This window comes from Caretta caretta, chromosome 2 (genome assembly GCF_965140235.1).
Source record: "Caretta caretta isolate rCarCar2 chromosome 2, rCarCar1.hap1, whole genome shotgun sequence".
Taxonomy (NCBI): domain Eukaryota; kingdom Metazoa; phylum Chordata; order Testudines; family Cheloniidae; genus Caretta; species Caretta caretta.
Genome location: NC_134207.1, coordinates 104,766,690 through 104,779,563, shown reverse-complemented (window position 1 = coordinate 104,779,563; position 12,874 = coordinate 104,766,690). Strand labels below are relative to the sequence as shown.

At 38.8% G+C, this 12,874-nt stretch overlaps 1 protein-coding gene across 3 annotated transcripts in view; it reads right to left on the bottom strand.

The window, feature by feature from the left end:
- Window positions 1-522: 522 nt before the first annotated feature.
- The window catches only part of NFATC1 (nuclear factor of activated T cells 1), a 146,623-nt gene continuing 134,271 nt past the window's right edge, over window positions 523-12,874 (bottom strand). For 2 of the 3 annotated variants that reach the window (XM_048840041.2, XM_048840042.2), the window contains exon 10: window positions 523-3,031. In XM_048840041.2, coding sequence (XP_048695998.1) covers window positions 2,964-3,031 — 68 coding nt within the window. In that variant the 3' untranslated portion in view covers window positions 523-2,963. The remainder of the gene's footprint in view (window positions 3,032-12,874) is intronic. The other variant, XM_048840043.2, reaches the window with a different exon arrangement.

Below are 12,874 nucleotides of genomic sequence, written 5' to 3'. Positions count from 1 at the left end.
TCTTGGCAAGATAGACTGCCCACAGCCTTGGTGAAGTGAATTTTTCTTCATGTATATGCAATACACCCCCAATCCAACATAAAGACCTCATTCATATGGTGAATTAAAAACAGCAGGGCCAAATCCTGCCCTCTGCAGCTAATAGACTTCAGAAAGGTTTCCAGGGGGTTGCAGAACAGAACGTGGTGCAATTAATACAATGACGATGCAATATTTGATTGCAAGGCTAATACTGTACTGTTTGATTCATTTTCAACAGTGATCTGTCAGGGATTTTTAAAGGTGAGAATCGTCCATGGAGAAAAGAAAATGGCTTGTGTTGTTTTTTAAACATACATGCAAAGGGCACGTTGTAAGTTTTTACAACTGTTTTCCCTGGAAATAATTGCTGAGTTCAGAACCGTTGTTTTTCAAAACAAAAAAGCCCTCCCAAACAAACAAACAAAATAAACCTGGTGAAAAGTTTTTAAAAAATAAAATTAACAACCACAACACACGCACAAACACAAGGTATCATACTCATAAGGGAAAGATTTCTGCTTGCATTTTTTATTTTATGAATACATATACAAGAGATGCATAATCTTCCATTATCCAGGCTTAAAAGTAACAGATTTATTTATTTTTTCAAAATAGCTTAAAGAAGAAAAATAAAAATTAGGGACAAAGGAGGTGCAACATATTCAAAACATACAGTTGATTATCTTGCTAAAGTTATTGCAGAAATGCAGACAGTGTGTGGGTGGGAGGAGGGGTTCAAAGCCTCACCAGGGATATTTCTGTAATAGATTCCTCCACTCACACTTTATTGACATTTCTGAAGTACAGAGTGAATAGCATCTGAGAATTATACCATATATCAATTTTTATTTCTTTGGCAGTAATGTCTTTTAAAAGAAGGAGAAAAAAGTGTGATTCTGTTGGCAAAAGACATTTACTTCTCTAATAAAATGAGTATATTAGTAGGCGGCAGCAGGATGCAAATAGCTTCAAATAGAAGAGCTTGTGATATATACGTATATATGTATATAATGTAAAAAGGCTTATTTTATATGAGGAAGGAAGATTTTTCAAGGTAACATAAAATGAACCACTCTAACACTAGCTTCCAGACTTGCTTTATTGGATCTATTTTCTAACTACAAGTGAAGCTGACATCTGTCAAACTTTTTATTTTTTTATATGGCAGTCTACAAGAAATGTTTCATGCAAGTTCTACAGTGCTAAACACAGGGTAAATAACTGGGATTAAACAGATTGGGAATTACAGACTATGATTAGGACCAGAAACAGCATAATATGTACATAGAGCCATATTATATTCTCATGTCTTCACAGTCATGTGCAAATGTGACATATATGGCTTTCAATATTTTTAAAAAAGAAAGTAAGACATAATTGTACAGAATAAGATATTTAAAAAATGTTTCAGAGAATTTCACTTTTTTGTGAAATCTGTTCAATTTTTATAACATTGTGGTTAATTAGTTACGACCTCAACACAGAGGTGTTGTTCAGGCATATTTCCAGTAGGGGTCACTGATTCCTAAGGCACAATATTAACGTTAAACATTTTTAAATTAAACCATGCTCTTTTTTTTTTTTGGTTTGGTTATATGAAATAAGAAGTCATTGCTAGTTATATAATAAGCAATTGATTGTACAAAATACAATGTTAAAGACTACGCTACAAGCCTATCTGGTGCGCCATAAACATTAGCTAATCTGAAAACATATTGTACAGCGTTGTATATTAAACATTTGGTTTTTGGTAATATTATTTTTCGTACATGTAGCAGAGAATTATAAGGCTTCAGTGGAATAATAATCTTATAATTGAACAAATATTTTACACTCTTTCATAATGGTATTTACAATTTCTTTAATTCATATTTTGCCATTTGGTAAATAATTATGTATTTCGTATGCATCCTTCTTGACTGTCTAAAGTGCTTGCTTAACTGCATGAGGAAAGAAAATGCATACCTGTCTTAGGTGTAACAAACCATCAACAAAAGTAGCTGAAACATTGTTTGGGATCTGAAATGCATTCGCAGACATGGAAATTATTGCTGAATTCAGTGCCCTCACCAGGCAATCACCTATAGTACTTGTCATATATAAATATATGCATATATACTAGAATGTATGTACATGCATACACATACATCTATCATGTAATAGATAGATTTCAATTTTTTTGTCCATCAACCTTATTATTTTGTGCTATTCAACATACTTGTGCTATGACTGAAGCCAGATTAAAATCAAAATCTTAACATACTGTGACTAACAATCCTATGATTCATTAGCAGAGAATAAGGACAGCATATGAAAAAAAAGAAAGAGCTGAGATGACAAATTGGGAGGCTTTTGAAATGCACTGAGAATAAGGCAACAGGCTGTACATTACAGCAGAGGAAAAGCTGAAGAAATTCTGGAATTCATAAATGTATTTGACTTTGAGTAGGGATGTCATTCCCTTTCCCACTGGCTGTCTTATGATTTTTAAAATATCAATTGCCAGAATGCAAGCACGATAGCTTCTGCACCTACAAATACTTTTTATGGTAGAAAATTCAAAGCCTATTAAAAATGTCCTGATGCCACAATCTGGTAAAGTAAGGCACTTCCAGGGTTGAATTCCAGTGGTGCCAAAAGGCTCAGTGCTTGGGACAAGCAATCAGCTTTTGTTGAATTTCCCAGTTTTATCCCATGAAATGTGCCATCTTAGAGTTTATTCCCTCCCCTTTTTTTCTCCTCTTGAGATGATTTTCTTTAAAGAAGATATTTCATTGGTTGAAGAGATACTTCTTTGTAGGCAAGAGGTAAATCTTCAGTTCCTAACATTCAGTAAGGTGGAAGATCAGAGTGGTACCAAGTAATGTCTTCAGTTTATTCAGTTACGACAGCTCTGTGATGTAGCTGATATACCAGCTGAGCTAAAAGTGTATGGATTTGAATTAGTCCAGTATTGCAAGCTCTGAATGGACATTGATGCTGGAGAGGTCATTCCTGATAATTTCATTTACTGTAAAGAAAGAACACAAGAAAAAAAAAAGAATGATTAGAATGAAACTACTGTACAATTACTATTTCTTCTGCTGTAAAATATGTTAAACGAAGCTTGCATCAGTTTCTTCATGGTTTCGCTATAGTTTTGAACACTAAGTGTAACATTAGTAAGTAACTGATATAGGCTGACCTAAGTGCAAAAGAGCAGGATTAACCATGGTTATTAACATGCAAAATACGTCACAAAAACAGCGGCATCTTGGGTCTTCTATTGCATTAAACATATTTAACATTTTTAATTAGTTACAAGTAAAAAGATGTCATTTGCTTTAGAACAAGCTCTGAAGCTCAAAGTAACGAACCCTGGAAAGTCTTAGAATACGTTATCTTCTCCATATCTAGCCCATAGGACTGCTTGTTAGCCCTCTTTCCACAAAAGTGGCGTGCGCAAATCTGCCAGGTGCTGAACTGAGCACTTGAAGCTGCAACGCCTCTGCAGAACTGGACTACGCATGTGGACTCTTGCACTGTGTGCTATCATTAATAAATAATAATCATAATGATAAAAATGTGTGTGCATGTGTTTGTCCACTACAGGTAGCTGCAAAATGAATAAAAATACTCTCCTTTCATGTTGATCAACAGCCACGAACATGTGACCTTTTCTCTTATGAATAAAGACTGAGAGTTGGGCAGGAGCAAGTTCAAACCCTGGCCAGAAGTTGAAGAAAAGAATAAGCAAGACGCATTATCTCAGCATCAGCCAGTCAGACTGCATCTCCACTGATAAAAGCATTGTTTTCTTTACTCGTGACTCTTCTTTCATTCTCCTCCCGCCCTCCCCCTCCCCCAAAGATCATCAACCCATATAGTTTCCCACACTCAACCTATGTCCATTTATCAGCTTGTGATTTTTGGCAGACGGACAGGAAATGACTGAACCTGGCAAAGGCCATCTACAGTGAACTGCACAACATCCCTTCTATTTCCACCCCACCTCCCTGCAGCCACTGCCACCATCTGATTTACATGAAGATAGACAAAATGCCATCAGGGAGGCTGTCATCGCTGCTGAGTTTCCTAACATTACTAGGAGGGGGAAACACATGCCCACGTCATGGAATGACCATGGAAAAGCCCAAGTTTCCCTTTGCTCATGGGCTGCAGTTTGCTGCCATCCAGATAACTCCATGTGTTTGTTGGCTAGAGCCAGGCCTGGCTAAAATCAACTTCCTGAAGCAATTAGTTGTTGGACATGTTTTTTCTTCAGACCTATTGCACATTTTATACCAACAGTACACAAATCAGTCAGGTTTTGAGTCCCAGAAGGTGGTCAGTGGATTGATAGATACCAATTCATAAGCAGGTCCTTCTTCAGCCACGGACTAGCAGTGGTATCGGTGATTACCCATTCATTTTAAAAAAAACTATAAGAGCAGTATGGAAATAACATGTAAAGACACAAAAACTTCTTTTGATGGTGCCATGGAGTTTATCTTTCATATTAGTAACCAGTGGAAACCAATTTAGGCCATAACCCCTGCCCTGTGACAAGGAGGTACATTGCACATAGCCTATTAAGGTAATAATGCCACAGATGTACAGGTTACAAGGCTCAGGACAGCTTTCTGAACTGCACCTCTCCCCGAACGTAAACACTTATGCCGTGGGAAAGATTTTCCTTGACAATCTTGTCAAGGAAGTTTCCTTGATAAGCATCTCTGGCAACACTGGCTACACTACAAATCATATGGCATGTAAAGTGTGGCAACAAGTGCAAACTAACTGACGGCCAGATACAGAGTTACACCTTTGCTTCGTATCTGTATAAGTTTCTTTCACACTGAATAATAATCAGATATTATTCATACTACCACTTAGCCTTTATATATAGTGCTTTAGAAATATTAATTTATCCTCACAACAGCTCTGGAAAAGAGTTAGATAGGTATTATTATCAACATTTCACACATGGGGAAACTGAGGCAGTGAGCTCAAGGAGCTTGCCCACATGAGTCAGTGGGAATACCAGTAGAACATAGGTCTCCTGACTCTCAAGCCAAGAGCATGACATGTTCTGTATTCTATCCAAGGAAAGTGCGATTTACGTTAACTTGGAATACCTGACACAGATGTCAAGGGAAAGGTCAAAAAGCAGCAAAAACTGACTAAGGCAAACAGGGGGAAAAAATTCAAAAACACCTCACTGAATTAGGAGCTAAGTTGTTTATTCAAAAATGACTTAAGCACCTTTGGCTTTTTAAGCTATTGACTTACAGTGAGACTTAGGCTCCTAAGTGCCTTAAGTCACTTTTAAATATAGGACTTTGGATCCCCCAGTCACTTAAATGCTTCTGAAAATGTTACCCATTGCTATTCAGTGACTCTCTCAGAGTCAGACAGCAGTTCCCTAGCGTTTGGGAATGGAATCCAGCTCCAGGACTCCCAGTCCCATGCTTAGGCCACTAGATCACAACTGCCATTCATCAACATTTTTCCAACTCAAGCCATTGAAACTCAATAGTATCAGGGCCAAATCTGGGAGCTCTTGAAATCACCAGGGGTCAGCGGGATGAGGGTTTGAGGTTCCTGCTCACCTTATATATATAGGTTTCTCACTATAGTGTTTTTTAGATGCGACAGCCACGTGCAATTTTCTTGTATAACAACACGTTTGTTAAACGACAGCCACTCCACCATGCCAACAGATACCCAAGAGATAGTTGAACCTTGTCTACAATGTAGCCATTGTCATTGGAAAGCCACAAGATGTCCAAAACAAGGGAACTGAGATGACATAAGGAACCAGAATAATAGCTGGCAGGATCACTCTCATATATTGTAACCTACAGAGAATTCAGAGGTAGGTCTTCAAGTCTTTTCTGTGTGATTCTTTACTTGGTTTCATTTTTTTTTACCCTGCCAATAAATTAAAAGAACGAGTCCTTTAAAGTGTGTATTGGAATGAGGTTTACACTGAGGAACAAAGGATGGCTTGATGCAAAAGAATTTCTATCTTATTGCCCAGCAATAAGTACTGAAAGGTTGTAAGTCTAGCAATACAGATACAAGTGGAAAATAACATCTGTCTGAAAAGATAAAAGGGGAAGGAACAGCAGAAGTATGCTAAGAGCGGGCTTTCCCTTGCTGCCCACTAAAGCACCTGAGCCTGGGAGGGAATGCCCTTCAGTGGGTGTGAGCAGGCAGAAATCATTCAGCATGTATGTGCGGTCTAGGACCAAAGTAAGTGCTGTTTGTGATGTGATGTTTGCTTCGACTGACTAATGAAATTGTGCACTTTCTTGATTTACATGCAGCTAGCACCTTTATTAAGAACCCTGCTCTTCTGTCAGTACAATATGGCCACAACCATGCTCCACACAGCAAGCGAAATGCCCTCCTGCTACGCAGACCATAATGGAATGGCTCCTGCTCCCTCTTAGTTTGCCTCTGGTCAAGCAAAAAATTCAAAATGTGTTCAGTGAGAGTCACCTATTGCTCTCATGTATGGGCAAGCTTCGGATTGCAAATCTGTTACTGAAATGAGGTTGTATGGTGTATATGAAGTAAGTAGCACCAGGAATATTTTGGCTTATGTTTGAGTTTCATTTCTAAAGCAAATTTGGTCTTTGGGTTCAAATAACACAGGGCACTGAGTGCTCACTTGTCAAAACATCCCAGGAGTAGCAGTATTTTGCACTCACATAATCCATGTTAACTAATGGCTTTACACTCAGCAATTAAAATAACAATCATAGAACTCTGATGTGGTATGTATTATTATACCCATTTTACACATGGGGAAACTGAGGAATGCAGAATTAACTAAGGGCTTGTCTCCAAAGTAGAGCAATGTACACTAGAGGGGTGTGATTTCTAACGTACACCATGCTGTGCACTAGCTGGTCCACATAGGCCCTGCTAACATGAACTAAAAGTAGTCCCATTTATATTAATGCACACTCAGGCATTTTAGTTTGTGCCAGTAGGGTCTATGTGGGCCAATTAGTGCACAACATGTTGGTGTGCTTTAGAAATCACACCCGTCTTATGCGCATTGCTGCTCCATGTAATAAGTCCTGACTTACCAGAAGTCGTACAGTAATTCAGGCTATTTCTACAATAGGGAAGCTTTGCAGGTATAGATATACAGATTTACTGTACTGGGCAAATGTTCCTCGTTTGTTTCTTTGTACCAGTCCAGTAAAACCGCCCCATGAGTGAAACAAGCTATACTGATAAAGTGCAATTTTGTTGCTATGACTGTGTCAGCACTAGGGACTTGTGCCAACAGAGCTGTATCAGTCAAGGATCACACCTGTTCATACCCTTGACCGTCATAACTGTGTAGGCAGACTTGGCCTCAGTGGCAGATCTGGAATAGAACGGAATACTCTAACTTTCCATGCCTAGTCTAGAACAATAGTTCCTGTAGAACAACAGATTCCTTCCTGTTCAAAGAGCTGAGTATGATGATTTACATCGGATTTGTCATCAGATTTTTTTAGTTTGTTTTTCTGGTGTTTTTGGGGGGGGGGGGGGAAGAAGAAGAGAGGTAGGCATTGTTGCTTTGGTAGCTAACACCTACAGTTCCCCACAAAGCTCTCTGAACAGATATTTTCCATCTTCATGTTCAGCTTTTCCACTGACATCAAGTCAAAAAAATAATAGTGCTGAGAAATGCAGGTACCATGTGACCGCTGACAAGTACCTGTCAGAAGCCTGAAAGAGAAACCTTTCCTTCGCTAAACATCAGATGCCACTGCAGCAGGATGTGGTGAGCTGTTACACCACAATTTAGTTTAATAAGGAGTTTTTCTTCTTATATTTAACTTTGCTTTAAAATGTCCTTAAAATGGAAACTTTTGTTTTACTAAATAGCAAAATCAATATTTCACGGATGCAGCATGTAAAGTTCCTGCTTTTTAAACAAGGCAACCGGATATAGTTAAAGAAACATGGATTCCTTATATGAATAGGAACTTAAATATATTTTACATTTTTGGTCTATAGCGTGGATTCGCATCAAACATAAATAAAAGGAAAAGTTTTCTGCAAACTTCTGCTTTCCTTATATTTGACTACTGCTTTGAATAGAGGTAACAATATTGCCCTTTGGTTTAATAAAATATTTATTCTTCCTAGGTCAAGTTCTGCTTTCCTTGCACACTCAGCATGAAGTCTGATACACCACTGTGCGGTGTCCTTCCACTCAAATCAAAGGAGTTACATAGGTGTAAAATGGGAGTAATGCCAATGTGAAACAGGTCTGTGGTAAGGTCTTTGCTGCACAAAGAATGCTGGATCAGCTCCCCTATGGCTTTACACCATTATACTGTTTATCAAGGGCCAAATGTTTCCAAAGAGACCCCAAAACATCAACTGACTTTAGAGCCACAGATGTCCCAAAACTTAGATGTAGAAAGTTGCCTCCATAGATTTAGAAGCCAGGACAATGCCCCTTTGAGAATGTATCCTGATATGTGTGAACTTTATTACATATAATAGCTCCCTACCTACACTTCCTCGCTTCTGTTTCATAAAGTGTTCAAGGCGCCTAACCAGGAATGTTTCTGCTGCCACAGAGCTACTTTGCTTAGCTGTAGGTGCAAGTGCCTAGGTCCTTCTCCCTGCACACTGCCTGAGTACAACCACAGCTGAGGCCACCGTGGAGCTGTGCTCTACACTACTCAGGAGGGTGTTGATGCCCTTTGAGAGGCCTCTTTACTTTTCCTTTTCCTTTTGCCTCTGCAACAGAATTGTACTGGTCCTGCTACATTGTGGCCCCTCACTTGGGCTGGGAGATGTAGCCTACAGCTGGTAAGAAGCTGGAGTTAACACTTGGGTAATGATGTAAGATAGGTAGCACTGATTTTTTTAAAATATATTGCAATAAACCTAAGTACTTGACTAGGATGTAGGGAAGAGAGAATTTGACATTAACACAACTTTCCTGGAAGTGTTACTTTGTTCACCTTCCAATCATAGAATATCAGGACTGGAAGGGACCTCAGGAGGTCATCTAGTCCAACCCCCAGCTCAAAGCAGGACCAATCCCCAATTCCTTCCCTGATTATGTTTCAAGTTTCTGATTGGTTGAAGCTGGCAAGTTCGTCAGACAGCACTACGGGCTTGATCCAAAGCCCACTGAAATAAATGACTTTCCATTGACTGCAGCGGTCTTTGGATCGGGGCCTGAGAGTTTTGTATCATCAGAATGCCGAATGAGGCTGTGGGGTATAGTTACATTCCTTTCCGATTACACACTTTACCTATAGAAAACCCATACCACTACTGATGTCTTTTTGCTCCAGGCAAGAAGCTACCTTCAGTAAACCCGCCCCCATCCCTGGTACAAGTACTAGTTATGCTACATAAATAAATTATTGCACTTTGAGATTACAAATGTAAAGGTGTTGGTGTTTCTTAATTTTACAAAAGGAGACACGGCCTGCCATTTTCAATATCTTTCTGTATTAAAATACAGAACAGATGTGTGCTTCCAAGTTATTAAGGTAGAAAGGCTTGCAGCAGTATAGATGTGCACACTGTACGTCACCTGTTCCATGCGCTGCCATCTGCACCCTTCCCCCCCACCCATCTCCCTTCCTCCCCACATTGGTAGCTCTCTACATAAGTTACTGCAAGGCTGCAAAATAATTACAAGAGGAAGTCTGATGGAGGTTTACAGAGGAAATGCGTGAGGGCCTATATTGATCAGGAGGATTTTATTGTACTCTGTTTCTTTTTAAAGAAGTCTGATATTTTTAAAACAAAGTGGCATCAAAAGGTCTTCAGTTGATCACACATATTGTGAGTCACTAACACTGTGTGCATTTTTTATGCAAATGGAGATAGCAACAGTTAAATGCTGTGAAGCCTCTTCTGGTCCAGTTTTTTGTCCCATTGTTAAGAATAGTTATACAGCGTGTTCAAAGGAATCTATCGTATCATATTCAGATCAGGCTTTTGTTAACAACTGTTATGTTGTCTGTATATGCAGTGTTATACTGTGTGCATTTTGCTTAACTATGAACAGTATGGATCATCAGCTTGAAGATGGAACAGAACAATAGTAGATTCCAAAGCTCCTATAAATTCTTTGACTGGACCTGAACAAAATAAGCCACCTAAACTTGAAGATATATTATGCCAGAAAAAAGAGGCACCAACTGTATTCTCAAATACTTCATTCTGTTCGTGTTATGGATGTATGAAATTATGTATTGATTCTGCTGTGTACTGAGTTTAGTACCTAATCTTTCAGTGGGTTAAGTGTCCTAAATTCCCACTGACTTTAGCAGATCATAGGTTGCAAGCTTTGTGGAGAAGGGACAGCATTTTCTTCTCGGTTTTGTACAGTACTGAGCACACTGTCTGCACTTGGCAAATGAATAATAAAAATAATTGCTATATCCAAAGAAACAGAACATCAGAGACAATGAGGTTGGCACTAATACTGTTTCCTTTTAGTAATGTAAAATATTGTGGTATTTGCTTTTGTTGCCTACAATGTCTGTCCTTTGATTTTTCCACTGGAGTCTTCAAATCTAGATCCTTAGGGTTCCTGTACTATCATGTGTCTTTATTTCAGATGTTACAGCTATGTAACCCAAATGCCGTACATTAACGTCATCAGTGAGGAGTCTGAAGTCACAAATTAACAAGTAGGAAATAGAAACACCAAAAGGAAAATGCCTCCCCTGTTGATTTTTTTAAAAAAAAAGAGAAATGGCTAAATATAAACACATAGACAGTTAGTAAATAGATACAGCTCCTGGTGTGCACTCTTTTGAAACAGTAGAATCCTACTTTTGTTGCCAGAGAGCCTTCCTCCCCACCCCTTTAATAAACAGCAATTCTCTCTTATGGATAAATGTCATCACTATCTCTCTCTCTCTCTCTCTCTCTCTCTCTCTCTCTCTCTATATATATATATATATCAATATTATATAACCATGAGCGGGAAAAAATGGTCTTGATAGAAGCTGTGTTTTAAAAGCAGGAACTATGCTATGAATAGAAAAAAATAATAATCAAAACATGGTGATATTAATTCCTGAGGTGGAAGTCTGCAACGTGAAACCACAGATCACTTTAAAACTTACTGAATTTAAAAGAAAGCATACAAAAACACCCCCAAACCCCAGTCTCGTGAAGCAATGGAAAATATAACTTCACACATTCCATACAGAAGTCAGATCTTGTATTACCTCAGGTGTCCTGGATGCATTTAAACCTTAAACTTATTTTTATCTGTTAATCATAATAAGCCATCACCACGGGGCATGCTATTTTTGGAAAGCATGAATAGGACAGTGGAGCAAGTGAGTGACAACAAGTAGCAGGTTTCAATAAAACATGATCCTCAATATGAATGTAGGTTTGGCATGGATGAATAGTATTGTTAGACATGACAGTCAGGCATTAACATGGAATAATTTTCCTACCTGCAGTACCTGTTTCCTTATTTAGCCTGATAACTCCAAATAATGCAAAAACTTCCACAGTGGAAGCATTGTGGATGGTTAAACAAGGAAAAGTTCCTCACTGAAGTGTGGTGACAACATTGTGTGGCAGTAACTTGACTGGGACTTTTGACTGGGTGCCCATCCTAAATGAGTCCCAGTCCCTAGCCTCACCATATCACATCATGCGAGACGTGCTAGTTTTATGTTTTTCATCCACCACAGATGAAAGCCTGGGAGCATTTTGAGTCTTTTTTCTATAAATTTTTAGGGCCAGACCCTCAGCTGCTGGAAACAGCACTGAAGTCAGGGGAACGCCACTGATTTACACCAGCTTAGGATCTGGCCCTTAACCTTTTCCTCCATATTCTAAGGACAAGAGTGATCAGACACTGTTTTTCTTAAAGGAAAAGTTTAAACTTGACAGGATATAATTGGCAGTCTTCACTCAGGCAAAACTCCCCCTGAGTTCAGCAGGGATTTTGCCTGAGTAAAGGCCACAGGATTTGGCCCAACATGATGCAAGCCACAGTCGACACACAAAAAGCGGTAAGGGGACAAATAAACCACATTTTAACCGAAATCATGTGTTTACGTTCCTAAGAGCACATGTAAGAGAAACAAAATAGGCACAGTTGCAAGTTTTATATGGAATTTCCATGCCACAAAAGACTCATGCGAATGTCACATAACATTGCTGAGGTTCAAGATCAGTGGTGATAGAAGTTGGGTGGGATGGAAGAGAGGGTGTGTCTTCACCCCGAAGCGGGAGTATGGAAGCATACAGCCTTCTTTGCCACAGAAGATGCAGCTTCCCCCCGTAACATTTGGAATGAAATGACTCAGACCGGTTCCAACTGACAGTCAGGGTTACCTTCCATTTTATTTCCTAGGACAGAAAAACAGCACCCAAGGATTCAAAAATCATGACTTAAATTCCCAAAATATCATGACACTGTCTTAAAAATTATGAGATTTTCAAAATAATACATTGTGGGGCTCCTGGTTTCTGAGCATTTAGGCTTCACAAGCTTCATGTTTTCAACCTTCTCTCCCCAAGCATGACAGTTAGAATTTTTTTTTTTAAAGTTGAGATTTCCATGCCATCTCCTGATTCCAGTAGGTGGAGCTTTAAGAAAAACACCAAATATCACAAGAGTCATGATAAAATCGTGAGCTAGCAACATTTGAAATAATTGGCCTTCCATCCAAGGATCTCAAAGCATTTTACAAACAAAAAATAACCATAAATAAAAGTCACCTGATGTTCAGAGGAGCTGAGCAGCTCCCATGGAGACAAGCATCTTTGAAAATCAGGTCATTTTTATTTAAATATTTAGACACCTATCTTTAAAGATGTCCACATTTGAAAAGTTTTGATCATATAATTT